Consider the following 23,600-nt stretch of genomic DNA (forward strand, 5'->3'; position numbering starts at 1 on the left):
AAAAAAAGGAAAAAAAAGGAAAAAACAAGCAATTTTTTTTTTTTTTTTTTTTGTCCTCAGGTGCCGGTCCCAGGTACCCGCTCACTGGTCCTGCTGCCCTGTCTCCCTAGCACCAGGGTCCCTGTCCTTTCAAGGCTTCCAAAAAGCACCCACCCACCGGTCCCGCAGGGAAGGAACGCTCGATATTCTTTGTCCTCAGGCACTGGTCCCAGGCACCCGCTCACCAGTCCTGCCGCCCTGCCTCCCTAGCACCGGGGTCCCTGTCCCTTCAAGGCTTCCAAAAAGCACTCGCCAAAAAGAGAGAAAAAAAGGGGAAAAATGCACGATTTCTTCCGTCCTCAGGTGCTGGTCTCAGGCACCCACCCACCGGTCCCACAGGGAAAAATGCGGGATATTCTTTGTCCTCAGGTGCCGGTCCCAGGCACCCGCTCACCAGTCCCACTGCCCTGCCTCCCTAGCACCGGGGTCCCTGTTCCTTTTAGGCTTCCAAAAAGCACTCGCAGAAAAGAGAAAAAAAAAAGGGGAAAAATGCGCGATTTCCTCTGTCCTCAAGTGCCGGTCTGAGGCACCCGCCCACCGGTCCCGCAGGGAAAAACGGGGGATATTCTTTGTCCTCAGGCGCCGGTCCCAGCCACCCGCTCACCAGTCCCGCCACCCTGCCTCCCTAGCACTGGGGTCCCCGTCCCTTCAAGGCATCCAAAAAGAGCTCGCCAAAAAGAGAAAAAAAAAAAGGGGGAAAAACGCGCGACCTCCTCCGTCCTCAGGCACCGGTCTCAGGCACCCACCCGCCGGTCTCGCAGGGAGAAACGCGGGATATTCTTTGTCCTCCGGCGCCGTTCCCAGGCACCTCCTCACCGGTCCCGCCACCCTGCCTCCCCAGCAACGGGGGCCCGTCCCTCTAAGGCTTCCAAAAAGCGCTCGCCAAAAAAAAAAAAAAACCGCTCCGGTTTCTCTCCATGCGCCGGGAGCCGGGGGGAGGGGTGCTCGGGTCACGCCGGGCTGGGGCTTGTATCTTACCCCCTTCACAAGGCGCTGGGTTCTTGCAGGTGTGGATGTGGTCTGGATGTTGTCCTGTGTCCTGTGGTCTCTATTTTAGGAAGATTTTTCTTTGTTATATTTTCATAGCTCTATGTGTTTTTGGGAGGAGATTTCCACTGCTCTACTCACGCCGCCATCCTGGCTCCGCCCCCCACAGCATGCTGTTTTTAAAGGTGTTTTATGCCAGCTACTTTGAAAATAAAGTTAAAATGGATTTACTTTTCATGGTGAATGTACCGATTTGGTAAACCCCAGTATTTGTGGAATATATACAGTTCATCTGGAAATGGCTACTTTAGTCTTTTATTTACCAGATAAACTGTCATTTAATGTGAAAGTTACTACTGACCAACACCAACAATGTGTCTTCAATTGCAAAAGTTGATTCTCTTCATATAGTGTCTGTGTCTCCAGAATGAGACCTCATCTCTGAGCAGGGACAATTCCTGGTAGGATGCCTTGTAGAGTGCCTGGCACATAGTAGGTCTTGATAAATAATATGAATGAATGCATTCAGTGTCCATTGAGCAGCCATCATTGCTGAATGGATGTGTAAGGAAGAGAAGTGATTAGAGGGGTAAACCAACAAAGCTTCTTAGCTTGTTTGAAAGTGACATTTCCCCATGTGTGAGGACATGCACTTTATAAACCTTCATGTGGGTATATGTAAACATGTTTTAACTTCATTTTTAATTGGAAGTAAATATAAGGTGGATATCCTAGGGAAGGTAATTCTCTTCACAAAAGTTAAGTCACATGGGGTCTTCACACATGTAGCATATTGTGTTATCTTCCCTATCTTGAAATAGAATGAAGGAGACAGGTATTCTGCATCTAGACACATTTAAGCCATCTACCTAACTCTTTCTCTTTTGTAGGCATGTTTGCCACAGTTGCTGGGATATCTCAACGTGCTCCTGTGCACTGGCCAGAGAATGTCCTCGGGGCGGCCGTTTGCTTTCCATATGTCATAGCGCTGGACGATGAGTTCATCACAGTTCACAGCATGCTGGATCAGCAGCAAAAGCAGACCCTGCCCTTTAAGGAAGGCCATATTTTGCAGGATTTTGAAGGTACTGGTTCACATGGAAATCTTAAATGAAATTTGGTTATCAGCCCTTTTATATTTCTTCAGTAAATATTATCAAAAGCCCATTAGGAACTGGGCCTTATGCTAACCATAAAGCATAGCTGATGGTTATATAGTCTCATTGATTCAGAAGCTCCAGTGTTAATGAGGAGATGGACATTTCAACAAATAGCTACAGTAATTTAAGAGCTGGAGAGAAGTGAAATAAGACCGACTGGGAGAGCAGAGGAGGAAGCAGTTCCTAGAAGTATCAGGGAGGGCTTCCTGAAGGAGGTGGCCTTTGAGCCAAACCTTTAAGGATAAGTAGGAGTCAGTCAAGCAGAAGTGGTGGGAAAGGCCTGTCAGGTAGACAGAAAGGTGTATGCAGGTCTGCACAGGAGGGACCGTGGGTTTCAGGCCACACAAGCAATGCCATGTGAAGAGGGGTGGCCTGAGATGAGGCTGCCACAGACCAGGGCAGTCAGGAAGGACTTCCTCTCCTGTGCAACAGTGAGTCAGATGAGAGATTTACTTCACTTTTCCTAAGTTTTATGAACATTTTCAAATGTACTTATAAGTTGAAAGAAAAATAGTGAACCACCTACTGAATACCATTCCCCTAGATTGAACACTTGTTAACATTTTGCAGAGCCACTTAAAAATAAGTGGACGACATCATGACATTTAAAGTGAAATGCTTTAACACACATCTCCAAAGAATGAGGGTATTTTCCTAATATAACCACAAAGCCCTTTCCATACCTGAGAAGAAAAACTCTAATTCCTGCCTATGTTCATATTTCTCCAGTTGTCTTAAGGATGCTTTTTGTGATATTTTCTTCTTCAAACCAGGAACTAATCTAGATGTATGTGTTGCAATTGCAATTAAGGATTTTAACTCACCAAACATTACCCTTCCTATTTTGGGTGCTGAGGATGTAAACTTATTAAGATTCACAGCCCCCACATGAGCATATCAGATTCCAGCAGGGGCCCTGACTCCCATAGTAGAAGAGCATGTTTCATGACAGTATTCCTATGCTGTGTACACAGAGTGGCAGAGGTAGGCACAGGGCTCATGGGCACACAGAGGCTGATGATACAACCCACCTTAGGTGACCACAAAGGGGGCTTCCTGGAAAAAGGACCTCAGTGCAGAGAAGAGACAGAATCTTATCTGAGTAGGAGAAAAATTTCTTTGGCTCGATATAGAAAACAATAATTTAGGCAAGAAAGCAGAGCAGCAAGAGCAGGAAGGAAGAGGTGACAACACTCAGGCAGGGAAGGATGAGGCTTCAGTTACACCACAGTGGGACTGGAGTGGGCATGATGGATTCCAGCAGGGGAGAGCAGAGGGAGCAGAAAAGACTTGGCTAATGCTGAATTATCCTCTGACAGAAACGGAAAATCGTTCCATCACTCCCTGTGAACAGATAATAGCTTAACAAGTGTCTCCAGAAGGGAGCAGAGCTCAATTTAAAAGTTCTGTAGTAGGAGCTTGTCTTGAATTGGTTCCGACTTGGGTGGGCCACCTGGGCCAGGTTGAGGTCTCACGAGTGAGACTTGGATGACGGTGTCACCCATGGTCATGGTGACTCACAGGACTGTGGGAAATGACAAGGTAACGCCGAGACTTATATGTCTGGGTGGTAGGCAAGTATGAAATATTATTTCATGGTCAGAGAGTTACATTGTAATTGTAGGTTCCTGTAAACTAACATGGAGAAAAAAGACTTAAAAATTTTATGTGAGGTACATCAAAATCTTAGTGACAGCTTTCCACAATTAAGCTCCACATCTCACTGGACTATGTATTGTATATCTACTCAATTGCTTTTAAATTTATCAGTACTTTTGAATTTTAAAAAAAGGCAGAAAAGCATATTTTATACTTTGGAAATATAGTATTAAGAGTTCGCCCTTTTCTAACAATTGAAAGTATGGGAAGAAGAAAAGCAAAGCATTATAATTTATCATCACTGTAGGCATTCCTGTTATTAAACTACGTTGGTTAAACCATGATGAAATTGATCAGCAAATCAGATCATGACCCCATTTCTGGGAAGCAGTATATTTTCTTGCAGGCAGTATGTTCTTTCCCTTTCCAACAGTGTTGAATTTCTTCCCAGGAAGAGTGATTGTTGCCACAAGTAAAGGAGTTTACATCTTGGTTCCATTACCTCTGGAAAAACAAATACAGGATCTTCTAGCAAGCCGTAGAGTGGAAGAAGCCTTGGTTTTAGCCAAAGGAGCCCGGAGGAACATTCCAAAGGAAAAATTTCAGGTTTGTAATTAGCGGGTCACAAGGAAGCATGCCTGTAAGCCTCTGGTTGGAAAGCACTTGGATTTAACTAACATGCACTGGCCTCCCTGTGTGCCAGACCAGGAGGGTGGCTTCTGTCCCTGGTTTCCTTCTCTCAGCACAACCACAGTTTACAGATAAAGAAACAGGTTGCAGAGCTGTCAGACAGCTGGACTGTGGTCCCTCTGCTAACAGAGTCAAAGTCAGATTTTGAACCTCTGCTTTAATTCCTGTGTTTAATACACCAACTTGTGTTTCTAGTTAACTTTGTTCTTCAATGAGCCTTCCAAGAAGAATCAGGGAGCACAGTTCTTATAAACTGAAAGATGAACAATGTCAGGTTAATTTGTCTCCTAATTTAGAAATTGTTTCTGTTGAAATAGGGTTGAATTTAGATTTGTATTATGTACAGGGAAAGCTTTGTTAACCATATTGATAAACTATCTAATATTGCAGGGATCTATATAATTAATTTCCTTAGGAGAAAACTTTTAATGCACTTAAGAAACACTAACTTTAGTATAGCTGATTTGATACATATAATTGGTATCATAATCACAAATTATTCTTATGTCTGTTAGTATCAGGTTCCCTAAGAGCTGCTACCTGATCAGTTGTTTGGTTAGTCAGGTTGGTCTAGGTATTTGAGAGTCATAAGAACATACTGTTGTGTGTATGCTTCGTATGAACACCTAAATGGATTATTTAAAGTACTCATAAGTTAAAAATGAGCCCGGTGATTGTTACCCATCAGTCAGATGCTCACCGACTATGAGATCATTGTGGAATGAAATAATGCCCTTCGGCCTCAGCTGCTTTGTGCTGCAAAGGGTAGATTTCAGAAAGAGCAGGAAGACAGGATGTATAACTGTTGTTGTGGTTTGCTGAAGAGGGCATCTTTTCTAAACTTGAACATTAACAAACTTTTCCTCTTTGTTCCTGATTTTTTAACGTGAGGCAGATCTGCAGGCATTCAGCAGGTGGCAGCAAAAGCAAGAGGAAGAGAGCCCCCGTTAGCTCAGGGCGGAGAGCAGCGCACGTGTGGCGCCGGGCCAGGCCGTGCTGGGTCCCAGGCCTGCCTGCCTTGGCTGCACTGGGCTCCTTCTCTCCTGTAAAGCGGCCGTGTGCTGCCGCTGTGGATGTGTGGGTGTCTAGACAGGCCACCTGTTGGGGTGCCCCCTCCTAGCACACAGACATGCTCGCTTTAACTGCCTAATATTTTCTTAAAGAGGCTCCACGGTCTTTGGTTGTTGCTTTGTCTCCTCTTTCTGCTGAGAGTAGAGAGCCGCCGTCCATATGAGATAGTATTAGCCATCTTGCTCTCTGATCTTGTATCTCAGTTGGGATTTTTTCCTTCCTAACATGGCCCCTGCCTTCTCCCTGTGGCTCCAACCTCCTGTATCCAGTCTTGGAAATACCCCCTCAGAATGATCTGGAATCCAGCCCTTAGTCTTGTTCATGCTGGTGTGCAGGCCCTTCTGTTTGCCTGAGTTATTCAACTGCTGCCTACACACGTCTGGAGACCATCTTCTGTGCACCCCGGAAATGACCTCTCTAATGTACAGACCAAAGCCTTGCTTAAATCACGTCAGCAGGTGCCTCATTGCCAGGCTAAGTCCGCATCCTTGAAGCTCATCTGGATCTGGCCCAGACCATGCCCCCGGTTTCTCCCAGGGCTCCCTCACCGCCCTGTGCAGCACGCCTAACCTTGCATTCCACCCAGAGGGTTGAGGAACAAACCACTGTGGGGCCCAGTGGTGCGCCTCTGCTGTCCTCTACTTGTGCAGTTACGTGAGTTAACATAACACAGCAGCTGACTCCCCAGAGCCATGCTTTCCCTCTCCTGCTCCTGGTGGGCCCTGCCCTCTGTCCCTCACAGCCTGCTCGTGCCTGGGGCAGAGACACACAGAAATGGTAGGGTAATGGGGTAATCAAAGACATGCAGGATGAAGGAGTAATTCAGAGCTTTGAACTGGCCTTCAACAGAGCTGCAGTGTAATAAATTGTGGAGCAGAAGGTTTTGTTAAAAAGAGAACTGTCACAGAAAATAAGACTGTTGACCAAACAGGTTTAGAGATCACTTTTCCTGAATGTGTAATATGTGTGCATTTCCAAGGATTAGTTGCAACTCTTCTCATAATTACATACATTACTTGCTTTAACTATAGGATGCTTGTGACCAAATGCTAGACCCTTGACTTAGAGAGGCCAGAAAGGGAAGCGAGAGGGACAGAAAGTCAGCAGGCTGGCCTGTCACTTCTTCATCCCTTCCCTTCATTTATAGCTATTATTGGTTCTGCTGCACCTAGTTCTGAACTAGGCATGGATTTATCTGGGACTGGGACTAAAGGAATACCTCTAGAGAGCCAGAAAGTTTAGGATGTTGAAAAGGAAAAAGCAGTAAGGAGACATCTTGCATTAAAGACAAAGGTTTGTGTTGAGCAGAAAGGTTTCTTAATTTGTACCATGTGCTGTGGGCTAGCATTCATATTTAAGCTTGAACTCTGATACCTGTTCTTTTTTTTTCTTCTTTATAAGAATATGTAACATGTTATCTTTCAAAGACAGAGATGCCCCCTTTTAAATATATAAACACAGTTCCATCGACATAACTGCCCCAACCCACAGGAATTCTTCAGAGAACAGAGTTCCCCATGGGTGCCTGTGCCTCCCCAGGCATCCTGGGGATGTTGTGCCTTGGCAGTCTTTTTATCCTTTGGGAAATCCCTCCAGGCCCTGCAGTCACATCTCTCTGCGTTAAAGCCCTGGGAGGGTTGTCTGTGTGGCTCTGCCACCATCTCTTTCTTATGTTTACTTATTTCATTGTTGCATTTGATTTATGTTGTTATTTGACTTTTGTCTTATTGAATTACTTTTTTAAGTTTAACTTTGTTTTATAATTATGTGAAATATTTATGTAATTCAAAAGTCAAATCAGCAAAACCAAGAAGGTTAGAAGGGGTCTAAATTCCTTCTGTCCCTTCTGTCCCTGCCTCCCCTCCCCCTTCTCCCTCCTCCCTGTCTGTCCATGTCCTTTGGTGTGGTGCCTGGTATTCTTGTTCTAATGGTCCCCCTGATGGTGTTGATCTCAAGGACGTCCTTGGGTTTTCTTTTTCTGCTGGGTGGGGTGGGGGTTCCTGCTGTCTGCTGGCTCCCCACTTTGAGCAGCATGTGAGTACTGATAACCTCTTCCTCACCTTGCCCTTCTTTTCCCCCAGCATCTCTGTTAAGGTAGTACTATCCCTGTATTCCCTCTTAATGCCTGTAAGGTAGGCAGCAAGCACACTGGACTTGTGTAATCTCCCTATTCCTCCCTATGTTTTGATGGTCATGTGGATTCTACTTTTTCAGAGTATGGAGCCATACGTATGATACCAGCTCCGTTATGTTTATTGGTCTTGGTTCTACAGGCAGGTGTGTGGTGGATGCTCACCAGCACATTTTCCTGATGACTCTCCAAGTCACTTGGTTTTCTGAGGCAGCCCTCTGGCAGGCAGATATTTCACGCTGGTCGTGTGGGAACACTGCCGCCAAGAACTTGCATGTTGTAGCAGTTCAGCTGCAGCCTTCATACTTGAAGGCCATTTTGGCTGAATATAAAATCTTTGGCACAATGAGAAGCAAATAAGTTCCACCCTTATCTTTTGGCATAAAGCGTTGGCTGTCAGAGCTCTGATGACAACCTGAATCTCTCCCCTTGTAGTGACTCGGTCATTTTGCTTGAACACCCAAAGGACTTTTTTATCTTTTAAGTCCAGTTTCTCAGTGTTGGCATTTTCTAGCAAATAGGAGCCTATGAAGTCCCCTTCCACTGCTACTCTCAAATGGCCTGCCAAACTTCCTCGTGGTTCCCTGTAGCAATCTGGGGAGTCTGGGTTTCGTGGCCCATGACACTTTATGTCCTCGCTCCACATCTTCCCAGTTTGTAATTCTACCCAAGCCATGCAGTTTGGTGGTGGTTTGTGCCCAGTGTCTCGTGCTCTTGGGTTGGTGAGCATGCATGCCTGGTTACTTAGTATTGATATAATGCTATTAGTGACCTTTGTGTTTTGCCATCCCAGTTGTTTTGTTTGTTTTTTTACTTGTGGTAAAATATACATTCACATAAAATTTACCATTTTAACCATTTTTGAGTCTACAGTTCAGTGGCATTAAGTACATTCATATTGTCATTCAAGCATCACCACCATCCATCTCCAGAATTCTTCTCATTTCACAGAACTGAAACTCTGTACCCATTAAACAGTAACTCCCTATTTCCCCAATCCCCTGGCAACCACCATTCTGCTCTAGGAACCTCATGTAAGTGGAGTCATACAGATTTTTCTTTTTGTGACTAGCTTTTTTACTTAGCATAATGTCCTCAGGGTTCATCCATGCTGTAGCATGTGTCAGAATTTCCTTCCATTTCAAGGGTGAATAATATTCTTTTGTATGGATAGACCACATTTTGTTTATCCATCTATTGATGAACCTGGGTTGCTTCCATCTTTTGGCTATTGTGAACCACAATGAATGAGTTGTTCTGTTTTTACAAGGAGACTATGAGATTAAAGAAAATTATATTGCCACTGTCTTCCCAGACACCTTAGTTTCAGAGTATTTTAAAATAATGTGTTTGAAAACCCAAAACCCATGAAAGAAAAAAAATTGATAAATTCGTACATGCACACACACACACACACATACTTAAATACACATTCTGCATTACAAAACTATAAATATAAATTAAAAAGATAAGTAGCAAAAAAATATTTGCAGTTTACTGCACAGAAAGAGGGCTACTGTCTCTAGCATGTCAAGAACATCTTCAAATAAATAGGAACAAAATGGCCCAATAGAAAAATCAATATGAACAGATATTGCAGAGAAAATAAAATCACCTGTCTTCTAAATGTATGAAAATATGCTTTTTCTCAGTCATATAGAGATGTGAAAATTTAAAGTATACTGACATATTTTTCATTCCGATTTTAAAGATCAAGGGTTCAATGACACCGTGCTGATGAGAAGATGGGGCAGTGGGCACTCTTGTACCTCACTTGTAAGACTATAACTTGACACAGCCCCCGAGGGGTGCAGAGGTCAGGGAATATCTGTCAATGTCCCATTATAGTTCTTCCTGTGGAAGTGTATTCTGCAGATCTAATCACAAACATGCAAAAGAATAAATGCAGAAGGCTCTTCACAATCACATTGTTTGTTTTCTAAAAACCCGATGAACCAGATGGCACTGGTGGAGGAGTGATTGAACACATAAGGTCCAGTGTGCTGTTGGAATTCCATGTGCCAGGAAAAGGACTGTGTTTGTGCAGCAGGATCTCTGAGTAAGTTACATATTTTTTAAAAAGTGCAGCTAGTATCTTACTAAAATGGGGAAAAGTTTGTTTATAAATGTGTAAGTATCTCTGTAAAGTCACGTGAGAAATTAGCAGCACTGATTACCTCTAGAGGGAACTGCTGACTGGGGCCTGGTGGGAGGGAGACTTTCCATTATGGCCCTTTGGAATGTTCTGAAATTTCAGCTATATGAATGTCTTCCCTACTTTAATTTAAAATTTAAAAAGTGACAGAAGAAAAAAAATGCATGCATGTGGTTAAAGAAGAAAAAAAGTCTTAAAAATTAGCAAGTCAGAACGTGCAGCCAGTGTTACCCTTTCCTAGGATATACTTGCCCAGAGCTTGAGCCCTTGTTGGTAACACTGCTCTCTTCTGGTGCCTGCTCCTCGGGCGCCCACCTCCCACCTCGGGAGCTGAGCACTTCTGCTCTGTATAAATCCATTCCCGCCGCCCCCGCCGCCTCGCTTCACTTGGGTTTCACCAAACCCTTGTTCTGGGAGGCCAACAGGTGCAGGGTGGGGAAACATTTTGTTTTACAAGGTTGAATTCAGTGGGTTTCTTACCTGAACCACTCCTCCACCAGTGGTATCTAGGTAGTTGGTATGTTTTTTTAAATAAGCTATGTGGTAGTGAAGAGCCTGCTACATTTGTTATTTTGCATTTTTGTGATTAGATCTGTAGAATATACTTCTTACCTCAGAGCCTTTGATATGCTAATATTTACTGTGATCCCGAAGAGGGCATGTATCATATACTGTTTTCCTGTGGATTCCCAACAGGGAATATATGTAAAATACATTATTTATATATGATATATTTGTATGTCTTTTATGTATATCTTTATTTTAAATATATAATTTATATAAAATACATAATTTATATATATAATCTTTATATATTTATTTTGTATATGCATATGGCATGTAAGTATACTTTTATGTATATACTTTATATATATATATGTATATATATATATGTGTGTGTATATATATATATATATATATATATATATACACACACACCCACACACACACACACACCAGCAGTTATAGTATATACATGTGTACCTACACACAACTGTTTCCAAACTTCCTCGATGAGAGTAGACTGCCCTTTTAAATAGGAAAATGTCATGGCACTGCTGTCCTGCCTAATGTACTTTGGGGAAGGTATTTCTGTTTAGGCAATAACTAAGTAAGAGAGTTTCTCACTAAGTTAAAACCCCCAAAACCCACCTCTCAAGGATGTGTTGGAGGGAAAGCTATGAATTCATTTAAAAGTATGACACTGAAACTAGTGTTTGTTTTAAATGTTCGCTGTACTTATTTACAGAAATGACCCTCATGTAAGGACCCAGTACTTGTGCCATTACAGGCACCATAACCCACGTGTTGGTTAGTCCTGCAGCGGCAGTAGGCTGGCCCCCCGGGTTTGTGTCGGCTGTACTGACTGCATCTCTTGGCTGGCCTGCAACAGACAGGCGGTCCTTCTCCACGGGAGGGTGTATGCCGGTCGGCCCTGCTCGCTTGGAGAAAAGCCCCCTGGCAAAGTGGTAGTGCTGAGCCTTGAGGTGGAGAGGGCTCTGAGCCTACAGAGGTAGGTTCTTCTGTCCCTAAGGGTCTCTTTAAGTGGAGAAATTCCTAGAATAGGTCTTAAGCTGTCTGTAATCTAATGCCTCAGTTATCTTATACCCTAGTAGGAGTGACCTCCAACCTCCCGCCCCCAGCCCACCCCCTGGAGAGGGAACCAAGCGTAGCTGAGATCCTGAGAGAAGGCCCCAGGAAAGGGTGCAGCGGCCTGCCGGTGCTGTCCTTTGCCCTGGTGTGCACGTCCAGACCATCCCAGCTGCTGCTTGTTGTGTCCCATTGGCTCCGGAGTCCACACTGTGCACTTTGTACCCATGGTATTTCCAGGCTCATGATATTCTTATTATAACTGTGAAAGATATTCTCATCTGAGTCCACGTTTGACCTGCCTGGTTCCTACAGACTTTAAAGTAAGTTTTGTTTTTCTGAGTTACAGTAAATATCGATTTTATTCCTTATCTTTGCCGCACTGCTCAGCTCCTCTTGTATCATGTTTGGTCTACAGGTGTTGGGAACTGGCTCCTGCCTACAGTGTGGGTTCTCATGACTTACTGTGTCATCCATGCTGCCATCACGTGGTTATGTCAGCTGCTTATGAAAAGGTTCCCTGAGACCCTCCACCTCTTTTCTGTCATTGGGTGTACCCCAGCCCCACCCCCAGTGCCCCCGTGATGTGGCAGAATCAAGCAAACTGGAAAGGACAGTGAAAACAGTGAGATGCTGGCCTGAGTTAGGACTGTAAACCTCAAGCCCTGACTCAGTGGAGAAGCTGGCTGAGTGCTCTCCTTGTGCCAGGCTCTGCTGTGAGGGCCATCACGCTGGACCTCTTAGCCCTCACCATAGTCTGGGAGGCAGGCACTGTCAGGATGCCCCTTCGGGAGGAGTGGAAGGACTTGCCCAGGGTCACACCACCGATGGCAGAGCCTCAAAGCCATGCTTTCTGGTTCCACTGTTTAACCCCAGCCTCACCGAGCTTGGGGCACCACAGATACAGGAAGCCTTGGACTGTCTTCAGAGTTCATTAAAGGAAAAAGAAACTACTTGGAGCTCTTTTTCACATTGCGGTAAAATGTACATAGCATAGAATTTGCCGTTTTAGCCCTTTGCAGTGCACCGTTCGGTAGCACCTAGGCACGACTGCACTGCTGTGCAGCCATCCCCGTCCTCCGTCTCCAGAACTTCAGCCTCCAAATGGCGACTCTGTGCCCACTACATGCTAAGTGCCCCAGCCCCCACTGTGACCCTCCCGCCCCTGACCACCACCGCCCCCTTTCTGCCTCTATGAGTTCAACTTCTCTAGGTCCCTTGTGTTCGGAGTCATACCAGTAGTTGTCCCTTTGTGCCTGGCTCATCTCACTTGGCATAATGTCCTCAGGGCTCATCCATGTTGTAGCAGGTGTCAGAACTTCCTTCCTTTTAAGGCTGAATAATATTTCACTTACTGAGAAGTTTTGTGTCTTGGTTAGGCAGTGCATCTTAAGGGGGAACCATACAGAAAGAACACTTTGAATTTAGTGCTGGGAAGAGCTGTTCCCTGCAGAAGCTCCTGGGTGATATTTCTTAGCAATACAGCCTTGAAAGCAAGTTTAATAGGATCTTCTGTTTCACAAAATTTCCAGTTCCCCAAATCATGAAAGTTAGAAATCTCAATTCAGAAATATAATACCAGTACCACAGGCTTCGGCTGCAGTTTCATCTTGTTCCCAGAACACAGGCCACCTCTGTGCGCCCTGCTCGTGGTGCGCCCGCAGCCCCTGCACAGTGGGCACTGGGTGGTACCACTCAGACGTCTGTTTTACTAGTCTCCTCTCTTCACCTGGGGATTCCCATAGCCACCACACACAGAAATCACAAAGAGCTGTAGCTCTGTCACTGAGTTGGTGATACTGGGGAGGTACAGGCTCTCTTGTGCCTTGTCCTCCTCAATGTGGCCGTTCCTGTCCTTTCCTGCTGGCCCACCTGGCCCTCAGTTTTATAGTTCAGCATCACCTGAGCAGAGAGCAGGAGCAGGTGTCAGTCAGAGTGGACAGTCTGGAAGGACACAGTCCCCTCCAGAGGACCAAGAACTGGCTCTGCTTGGCAGAACTTCTGATCGGGTGCTCTCAGGCCAAACTCCCTGGTGTTCTCAGTTCCACAGTTTCAACATCCAGGCATATCCCTCCAGGGCGAGGGGATCTCTTTGCAGGCTTCATCCAAGCCTACAAAAAGCATTTCCAGACCAGAATACAGAAAATAACCCCATACTCTTGGAGATGAGAGTGTTAGCAAAAGTAGTTTCTGTTTTCCTTTAGGGAAGGGAAAGAGTAGATGACATTTGGACCCTGCAGCCATAAGGAATAAATTGTCACCGCCTGGTTTCTCATCAATAAGACTGGATGTGACAGAGAATTCTCCTGCTGCAGCTGATGGACTCTCATCCCTTTTGCTAAGTGGATGGACTTTATTATTTCCACTTTCAGACATGCAACAGGTAGGCCCACACAGCAGAACTCTGACCCACTCTGGCCTGCTTACTGCCTTGAGGTATGAACAGGCCAGGGTGTAGATCAGAAATGAATGGTGTCAGGGAAGAAAGGTAAAGGCAAGTGGTGAGAAGAAGTGAATAAGCTGCTGCCTTTTCTGACATCTCTCTGAAAGCATTTCTGTGGGTACAGGGAGGAAATGCTGTGCTTTTCAGAACGTAAAACTAGAGCAAAATCCCCTTTTGATGCTGACCCAAGAGAAAAGGATGGATCGCCCATGGGTACCCACTGTCCCCACCTCCTATGTCCCGTCGGCAGGGGGTCATCCCTGCCTCTGTGCACCTGGATCAGGCAGTGCTTGGGAAGAACTGGGCTCCAAGATTAGAAAGATCTGGTTTTAAACTGTGACTCAACCACTTCTTTAGTAACTTTGGGCTAAACCTTAACCTCCCTTGGGCAGAATGTTCCTCTCTGTAAAATGGGGATAGTGAGGGACAAAGAAAGTAGAGTTTCATGAAAACTGATCAGTTCTTCAAATCAAGAAGCACTTGCTAAGTGGCAGATAATCTGGTAAGGGTGTGGGACACGAAGATGCACCATGCATGTGCCTTACTGTCAGGGAGTTTATGGCCTGTAAAACAGCACAGTGGCTTGGAAGGTGGAGGAATTAGAGTCACAAGGTCATACACAAAATTTGCCTTTAACTGTGAGGTGGTGAGGACCTGGGCTGTGGCGGCGGAGCCAAGTAAGGAGAGAGTGAAAAGACACAACCCAAAGCTCTTCCAAACAAAGGGCAGGCAGAACTCTAAAACTGACCACACTGGACAATAACAGGGAGGGGCGGAATTAAAGACAAGACATCTTCCTAAACGGTGCTTGCTCTGGCTGGATGTCACAAGACCAGAGGGGTTCTGTGGTCCGGGGACCGTGGATGGTACTGGATTCAATCAGCCCCGTTATGGCAGGAGTTCTCTGGTGTGGTGTTGTAGTGAGGGCTGTGCATCCCAGGAGGAGGTAGAATGCCCAGCATCTCCCCAGCTTAGGTCGGGAGAGCTTATTTATAAATGTGTTTATTTATGAAGCGGCATTGGCCTTGTGCTCTGAGGGATGCCCTCTTCTAATTTGGGAAGAATGGAAGAGGGGGCAGCTTCTCAACTGCCCCCAGTACTGGAGTTGGTGATGTCCACCTCAGCAACCAGAAGTAGCGGCCACTGAAACCCTATGAGTTGATGAGGGAGGGACAGACGTTAAAGGGATGCATCTGGGAAGGATTGAGATTTATGGGAAAATCCCATGAAGAAGGTGAAGGAAGAGTAGTTAAATAGAGAACAGCTTTATTTCAAGAATGAGGGGCCAATCGGCGTGCACTTACCCATGCATGTTCTTGAAAATGACTTTGTGCCTTGCTTTTTCTTCCCCTTGTAACTCAAAATACTATGTAAAAATTAACACTGAGCTTGGGTTAGGATTAGAAGTGCAGTCTAACCCTACTGTGTTGGCCTTCAAGTGTCCCTAAGAGATCACACCTGTCTTCCGTTGCAGGTAATGTACCGAAGGATCCTGCAGCAGGCGGGGTTCATTCAGTTTGCACAGCTTCAGTTCCTGGAAGCCAGAGAGCTCTTCAGGTAATTTAAGGTGTTGGTAGCAAGACTTCCAAATGTTACTCTGCAGTGAGCTGCATTTCTACTGTGCCATTGGGGTGGGGAATGTGGCTGTGCTCTGTGTACTTTAGATGGTGCTTCAGGAAGACAAGCGAGGCTGGTGTGTAAGAGCAAACATCACAACGGTCACCCCCTCCACACACTGAACTGTCCTGTATCTTGAAGAGAGTGGGGCTGGTGACCGGACATACATTACAGTCTTGTGAAGAGAGAAGAAGGGGACTAGAATGAATGTGATAATGTGGGAAGAATTCTAGGAAAGTACCATTGTTCACTTTTCCTATCCTCCAGAGATTGCACAAGAAGCTGTGAGTTTAGAGAAAGGTGCTTCTGGGAAGACTCATGGAAACTATTCTTCTAAAGACTTGAAAGTGGCAGATCTGTGGGAGGGATGGTTGAATCTGAAGTTAAGGTACTGGGGATCTGTTTAGGAAGGGCCATGAATGCCATGCTAGGAGGCTTGAATTTATTCTGTGGGCAGCACAGAACCACTGCCAGTGAGGAGGGTGGCATATAAGAGTTGGGTGGCAGGAAGGAAGGCCAGGGAGGGAAGCCAGAAGGGGGCAGGACAGGCGAGCATGCAGGAGGGTGATGTGCTGACGTTCCAGGATGTGTAGGGCCTTGCCCCGGCCTCGGAGGTGAGATACCCATTCAGAGTCACTCGGAGGTGACTCTGGGCCACAGTGGAGATCCCCAGCTGGGTGAGAATGCCTCTCCCTGTCATCACTGTACGTGAGACCAGCAGCTGGCGGGGGCAATAGGAGAGGCCCCACAGTGATTAGAGGTGGGACATCACCGCATGTGGCTTCCCAGGCCTTCCAGGGCTAGGGCTCGATGCTGGCCCTCTGAGGCACAGCCTACGTCATGCAGTCAGCACAGATACAGCCTCATGAGTGCTGTCTCTGCTTTTAAGATCACTGATGAGACAGGGGGTAACCTGTGTTCCTATAAAGTCCCTTCCTTGTGCAGCGTTCAGCAGGTCCACCCATGACTGCAGCACAAGCAGTACGGGGCTGTTGTGAGCCTGGACGCAGGTGGCAATGGCTCTGCTGTGTGTGCCCGTCTCTGCCTTGGTTCTCAGGACACCGTGCCCATGTGCTGGGCGGGTCACCGTGAGTGCTGTGGCCCCGCCACAGCATGGTTGTGCACGGGCCTCCTCTGTGGTCCCCTCGGTTCTGTCGGACCAGGTGGTGGGCACAGCTCAGTAGTGCTTTGCTGTGCTTGCAAATTCGGATGGTGGCCCTGGCAGACTTGCCCACATATCCAGTGTGCAGATGTGCACCCCCAGTGTTGTTTTGTGGGCCTATGTGTACTCTTTCTCTCTTTTTGCTTCATTTAGTTTGACACTGTAATTGCAGAAGCGGCCAGCTTGACGTCCGGGAGCTGATCTCTCTCTACCCCTTCCTGTTACCCACCTCCTCCTCATTCACACGGTCTCAGCCTCCTCTCCATGAGTATGCAGACCTGAACCAGCTGACCCGTGGGGACCAGGAGAAGATAGCCAAGTGTAAGCACTTCCTCATGAGCTACCTGAATGAGGTCCGCAGCACAGAGGTGGCGAACGGTCACAAGGAGGACATTGACACGGCCCTGCTCAAGCTGTACGCAGAGGCTGACCCCGACAGCCTGCTGGGCCTGCTGGTCACCGAGAATGCCTGTCTCCTCACCGACAGCGCCGCCTGGCTGGAGAAGCACAAAAAGTGAGTGTCTTCTTCCCACAGGCCACCAGGGGCTTCCTGCCGGCCCTTCCCCAGCCAGCGAGTAGTGGGTGAGGCCAGAGGGTTTGAGTTCCCAAGAGAGCCAGCAAGTTGCTACCACAAAGTCAGGGATGACCCAGGTTGGATCACCCTCATCGTGGTCTGCACACAGTTGAAGGGGTCTTGGAGGGCATGAACTCTCCAACCAGTTCTTTAATGGTAGAAGAGTGGTTTGGCCTTGTGAGTAAGTGAAATGATTCTTTAGTTTTCTACATTTTCCATCTAGAAATCACCTGTGGAAAATGCCTTGTGTATGTCAGTAAAATTAATACCGCACTTCAGTCATTGGCAACCAGACTGAACAGACAGACACCCATCTGTGTACACAAATGAAAAGGGAGGTTTGATCATGCTGATTATAGGTCATGGCTTAAATCTTTATCTTCTCATGTTATGTGCCTGAGTTGGCAGGCAGCCACCCCCCGCCTGTGCACGAGGGCGTTCAATCCACAGCGACCAGACTGAGGACTTAGCTCTTCCTCGTGGGCACCTTGTCAATCATCTAACCCTTCAGGCCCCAGGTTTTTTTCTTTAAAAATGTAGGGTGATCTCTAATCTCCATTAAGCAATAAGATTCGTCACCTATGATTTTGTTGCGTATTTGAAGTGGCAAACATCCTGATGAAATCCCGCAGAAAGCCTGGGGTTGCAATGCTGGATCCTGTTCAGACACCCGAGACAATGCAGGCCTGTTCCTGGTACCCACATGGCTCTTCTAGCAGTCTCCCTCAGTTTCTCAAATACACCATGCAATGGGGTTGTTTTACTTAGAGCCAGAAAACACACTGCCATCTCATGGTGGTGACTTGGAGTGCTGAGGTCCAGAGAGTCAGTGTAACTTTCCAAAAGGTTAAGGAAAAGAGAAGGGTTCCAGCAAATAGCTCAGTATCTTGAGAGTCTGCTCTTTGAGGAAAGAACTCTGGCATCCCCAGGGCCAGCTAGTCCTGGTCACCCACTGGGGAGGAGAAGGCCTGCAGGACTTGGGAGGGTGGGACAGCTCACCACCCAGGCAGTGCCAGTGTTACTGCTGGTCTCCTTCACTTATAAATGAGGAAGTCGGGGACTGCCGAGCTCATGGCCCTACAGTCTGTCAGGAATGAAGCCTGCCCTGGAACCTGGGCCTGTACCCTGAGTGCCCTCCAGAGCCTGGGTGCCAGTGGCATTTATTGCTGTGGCTCATGTTCATACTCCCAACCTTCTTTCAATAACAGCTCAGACAGTGTACTTTCTGAGTGTTCTTTTAATACCTCATGATGGGTTAATAATGGTTAACCAAGGAGATAGGAAATTACTCTAATAATTGAAACAAATTATAAACAATTCCAAGCATGCTTTTCTGTAGTATAATTAGAGTTTTGTTTTTCAGCTTATCTTAGACTTGAATATGATCCTTTCTGGATATTGATAGGACATACATTTTAGTCCCATAAGTAAATAAACAGAAATGAGGATCTTCCGATTATTTGAAATTTGTTATTGAACTCTGAGTTGAATAAAATATGGGGGAACCAGGGCCAGGGAGCGTCACTGTGTGGATGCCACGCACCTAGGTAGTGGGGAGAGGGTGCACTTACCACACTGTTCTCTTTCAGGTATTTTGCACTTGGACTGCTGTATCATTACAATAACCAGGACGCTGCTGCAGTTCAGGTTGGTTCCAAAGCATTTTTGCATTGCTGAATAACAGCTACCATTTCACTTATGACTTGGAAAAAAAAATCACAAGCTGGTGGAGACCACTTCTGCCTCATCTACAACCTTTTTAACAACAAAAGTACTACTGCTTCAGAGAGTGTATTCCTTGAGAAATGTTGGCTGAGAGATTTGTCTTTACATCTCTTTAAAGGACATTATCAAGATTGAGGTTTTAAAAATTTAAGAAATAAAAATACGATATCTTACTACAAGGCATATGACATCGGGGACCTATCAGAAGGTTAAGCCTGTGAATAACAGTCTGTTTATAATTTCCACGGTTGACGACAGTCACTGCTGCCAGTGAGCTGGGTGAATTATTGTCCCAATGTCTCAAGGAGAAAATGAAAGCTGATCAAGGCCAGTCACTTGCCCAGGGTCACACCACTGGTTGGTGTGGGCGGGTGAAAATGGCATCCGTTTCCAGTCTTGCATCTTGTATCTTATGACTGATCTCGAGCAAACCTCATCTCACACTCTCAGGAGACTCTCTCCCCATCCGGCATTTGTTGTCCACCGATTGGTGTCGTTTTGTTTCATGGCTTCCTCAGGTGCCTGTTCTTTTGGTTTTGTGAGCAGTAAAGAATGGCAGCAGAGCTCAGCCCGCTAGAGCCGACTCCATGATCTGGGCATGTGTATTTGGTTGCTGTGAAAAACCCATGGTAACATGATTGTTGAATAGGTTAAAATGAAAATGGGTCCCGGTCAACACATGCCCAAGGGCTAAGAGTAAATGTGCTTGTCAAAGATACAATTTTTACCCTTTAAAATCTGTAGCTTTGAGAATTTCAGCTTGATATATGTGTAACTATATTAGCAGAACTGTAGAGGGAAAGATTTGCAAAATTGAAGTAATATGAAATAAATCTCCATATATGGCAGAATTCTATTAAAAAAATGACACTTTCAGCATATGTGACATTAGGTTATTTGGTTTGGAGCATTCAATGTTGAACAAACTAGTACCATACAAAATATTCATGTGCTGGTATCAGAATTACAGGGTTTACACCGATCTCCTGCCCTGTTTTTTGGGCTTCCCTCAGGTGGCATGGTGTGGTCCCCAAGCGCAGTGCCGTGGACAGATGGGTGTGGTGCGGGACACAGGCAGTGTAGCGCGGGCTCTGGGTGTTCTCCATCTTATCCCTCCACAGGGTGCCCCCTCGTTCTGGGTTCTGAAAGGAAGCTTTGGTTTACATGGCAGGGAAGTTTCTGGATGAAACAGCAAAGAACTTTTATTATTAGAGTCTATCATGACTGCCTGTGCAGAAGACAGTCAGGACACTAGGGGACAGAATCACCAAAGGTTTTGGAAGTGTAACATCTGACTATCACGGTGCAGAAGGGACTTTAAGAATTGCTGTGATGGAGGAGATGGAAACAGCCTAGCTGGTGATGTCGGTGAATTTCTTCTGTGTTAAGATGTTGTTAGCGTTCATTTTGGTTTTCATGAAGAAACATTTTTAACCCATCCACCTCTTCCCATACATTATATTTGCTATTTGTATTACTGTGATATCATTAAAAAGGGAAAGAAAAGAAATGGGTGCTTTATTTCTTGATTTCCTGGACCATGTCTGCTGCATTTCTTGATTTCTCTGAAAAAATTAAAATTGCTTTAAGCATTTAAAATGTGTCCTACTACTTTTAAGTATTAAAAGGCCAAATAAGTAAACATATACCCCTCATAAGCTAATTCTAAAAGGTAGATAACATTCTGTTTCTTTTTATTTCTGACTTCTTTCCAGTTGTGGGTGAACATTGTGAATGGGGATATTCACGACTCCACACGGTCAGACCTGTACGAATATGTTGTTGATTTCCTCACCTACAGCGTAGACCAAGAGCTGGTGTGGAGGTATGCTGACTGGGCCCTGCAGAAAAGTGAGGAGGTTTGTGCTTCCTAAATGCATTCTTTTGGTGGTGGATGGGGGGCTAATAGAAACAAATAGAAAACTTGATTTTAGGTGGGAAAAATAGGCTACACTTCAACCTCTCCCTCCATTGTCTTCATTTCCTTTTCATACTTCCCCTTGAGCTGGCTGAATCCCAACTCTCAGCAATGTTCTGCATGTCAGTGCTTCTGAGATGTATCTGTTTGGCATTTTCTGTCTAGGGCAGGTCACTTTTATAGAAAAGCAAAAGGCATAGTGAGGTCACATGCTTTACATCTCCTTAAAAACGTGTGTGTGTGTGTGTGTGTGTGTGTTCAGGACAGAGGGACTGAGTCCTTAGGGAGGCCCCAAAGATGACTGGAAAAGAGAGAGCATTCTAGTTCTCACCATTAAAAGGATTCACATTTCCTTGGCTCTCCTTGGAGAGAAAAAATGGGCTTTCTGATGCAAGGCCTTTGCCGTAAATGTAGTTTCCCATGTGCTGTCCCCACCTTTCTAAACTCTGAGCTGGACTGTGTTCCCTGTGGCACATAGGTCAGAGGCATGTACTTCCTGCACTTTCTACCTCACCTTTACTTTGTGTCTGTGCACACGCACATGTGACATACCCTGGCACACTCACACACCTGCCACACAGATCTGATGCCATTAGGCTCTTCCCAGTGCTGACAGATGATAGCAGGTCATTCCCAAAATTCTGCATAATAAACCAGTCACTCCATGTTTCATCTCTTTTAGACGTCACAACAACCCCACTAGTGGACATTAGTTATAGATAAGGAAACTGAGGTTCAGAGAGCTTAAGAAATTTCCAAAGGTTGTATAGTTGATAGAGCTGAGACAAAGCCACATGTGTAGAAATGAAAATTCTCTGTACTTCTTGTTTTGGGTTTATAGGGTGTGTGTGTGTCTGTCTGTGTCTGTGCGGTAGAACGTGCACACTGAGTGCGCAGGGGAGATGCAGCATGGACTCGTTCCCCTCCTTGACTCACTGGCATTCCCTTGGAAGATGCCGTTGCCACAGTGAGCGCCACGTGACAGGCAGAGGAAGGCAGCCTAGACACCTGTTCAGGAACTGGACTTGGAATCCCATGGAGGATACCAGTGTCAGGAGAACTGAGTTTACTGAATGTTCACTACTTTATACATTCTTTCACTTAGTATTCAGCAAGTGACAGTCCTTGTTTATGGATGATCTTACTTGTTGCTTCTGGGGTTATCAAAACCTGCTACCTGTAAATGTTTCATTCTTTAATTTCTGGCCCTTGTAAAAGGAATTCCAGCTGGGTGTGTAAGGAGGCCTCAGAGGTTTAGCCACCTTCCTTACCTTTGCTTTATGCTCTGTGGCTCTATCAGTGTGTCACTCTGCACTGCTTTTCTGTATCACCATGTTTTTGACGATGATTTTACCCAAAGTGTGGATGTGCAGTGCTCAGAATAAAGAAAAGATGTGTCTTCGAGAAGCATAATATCTAAATTGCTCTTCTTTCAGGTTGGAGTTCAAGTTTTCACCAAGAGACCTTCGGACGAACAACAGAATAGTTTTAGTCCGGACAATGTAATTTCCTGTCTTAAGAAATACCCTAAAGCCCTTGTTAAGTATCTGGAACATCTAGTCATAGACAGGAAGCTGCAGGTGAGCACTTCAGGATGTCAGCTACAGTGTGGGGTTGCATTGCCACAGTGGTAACTGAAGAGATGGGGATTGACCGTAAATTTGGTGCATGGTTGTGATGTAATGTTGTATGTTCCCTGAGTGCCCTGAATGTTCACGGGGATCGTCTGTGGGAGAGTTGGAGGCTCCTGAAAGAGCCTGGATGAATAACAGCTGTTTTTTTTTTAACTGCCATCTCATCTCCACTCAGATTAAATTTTTCTTCTCTTTTCCTACTTTGTTATTATCCTTCAAGGAAGTGAGAGAAGCTGCACCTTTGGGGAGAGTACCTAAATTCTGTGGCCCTTCTCAAAATGAAAAGTGCCCCTTAGATATTTTCCTCACAAATTTTGAGTTCACCTTCTCTGTATTGTGGTTTCTGAGAGGTTTTGACCCAGTCAGCATGTCAGTTCACTGTCCTTGAGAACGTGCCCAGCTCACCTCTGCTCAGTTCCCTCTTGGGAGTACTTCCTGACTGCAGGCTCTCCAGGCCACCCACTTACAAATTCTTCCCGTTTGCTTGGCCCCCGTGTCCTGCAGAAGGAGGAGTACCACACACACTTGGCTGTCCTCTACCTGGATGAGGTGCTGCAGCAGAGGTCCAGCTCCAACGGCAAGGGTGCAGAAGTCACCGAGACACAGGCGAAGCTACAGCGTCTGCTCCAGAAATCCAACTCATACCGAGTCCACTTTCTGATAGGTGAGGAGTAGCAGTAGTTTCTCTGTCGATCAGCTATACCCAGGCTGGAGGGGAGCAGAGGTGAGAGCTCTGGCTTAGCTCCTTGTTCTGAATCCAAGACTTGATTCCTTGAGCCTCTTGGCACAAAGTCAGCCTTCCTGGAGGATGGGGGAAGCTTTGCATGCCTCCACCCTGTAGAAATGGACATTACCCCTTTCGCTGGTGACACAAGAGCTGCCCCAGTGGGTTTGGAAGTCTGTGGAGCATACCTTTGGAATCTATTCAGCATACCTGTATTTAAACTTCCTTATGTGAACCATAGCTACTTCTGAGGATGCCAGCATTTGAGCAAGGCTTTGCCAACTGGCACTGCTCCAGCTGCCCCTCAAGGCTGAGCTGAGGGAGGCAGTGCAGGTATCTTGGAGGGGTGTCCTCAGGGTGCAGATACCACAGTTTCTATAT

General features: G+C 45.8%; 1 protein-coding gene across 4 annotated transcripts in view; it reads left to right on the forward strand.

The window, feature by feature from the left end:
• The window catches only part of TGFBRAP1 (transforming growth factor beta receptor associated protein 1), a 77,591-nt gene that overhangs the window by 42,845 nt on the left and 11,146 nt on the right, over positions 1-23,600 (forward strand). For all 4 annotated transcript variants that reach the window (XM_037019991.2, XM_037019990.2, XM_037019989.2 and 1 more), the window contains exons 3-10: positions 1,917-2,111; positions 4,237-4,391; positions 15,340-15,422; positions 16,817-17,158; positions 18,808-18,865; positions 20,659-20,802; positions 22,298-22,441; positions 23,000-23,159. In XM_037019991.2, the coding sequence (XP_036875886.2) occupies positions 1,917-2,111; positions 4,237-4,391; positions 15,340-15,422; positions 16,817-17,158; positions 18,808-18,865; positions 20,659-20,802; positions 22,298-22,441; positions 23,000-23,159 (1,281 nt within the window). The remainder of the gene's footprint in view (positions 1-1,916; positions 2,112-4,236; positions 4,392-15,339; positions 15,423-16,816; positions 17,159-18,807; positions 18,866-20,658; positions 20,803-22,297; positions 22,442-22,999; positions 23,160-23,600) is intronic.

This window comes from Manis javanica, chromosome 1 (assembly GCF_040802235.1).
Source record: "Manis javanica isolate MJ-LG chromosome 1, MJ_LKY, whole genome shotgun sequence".
In the NCBI taxonomy this organism is placed as follows: Eukaryota; Metazoa; Chordata; class Mammalia; order Pholidota; family Manidae; genus Manis; species Manis javanica.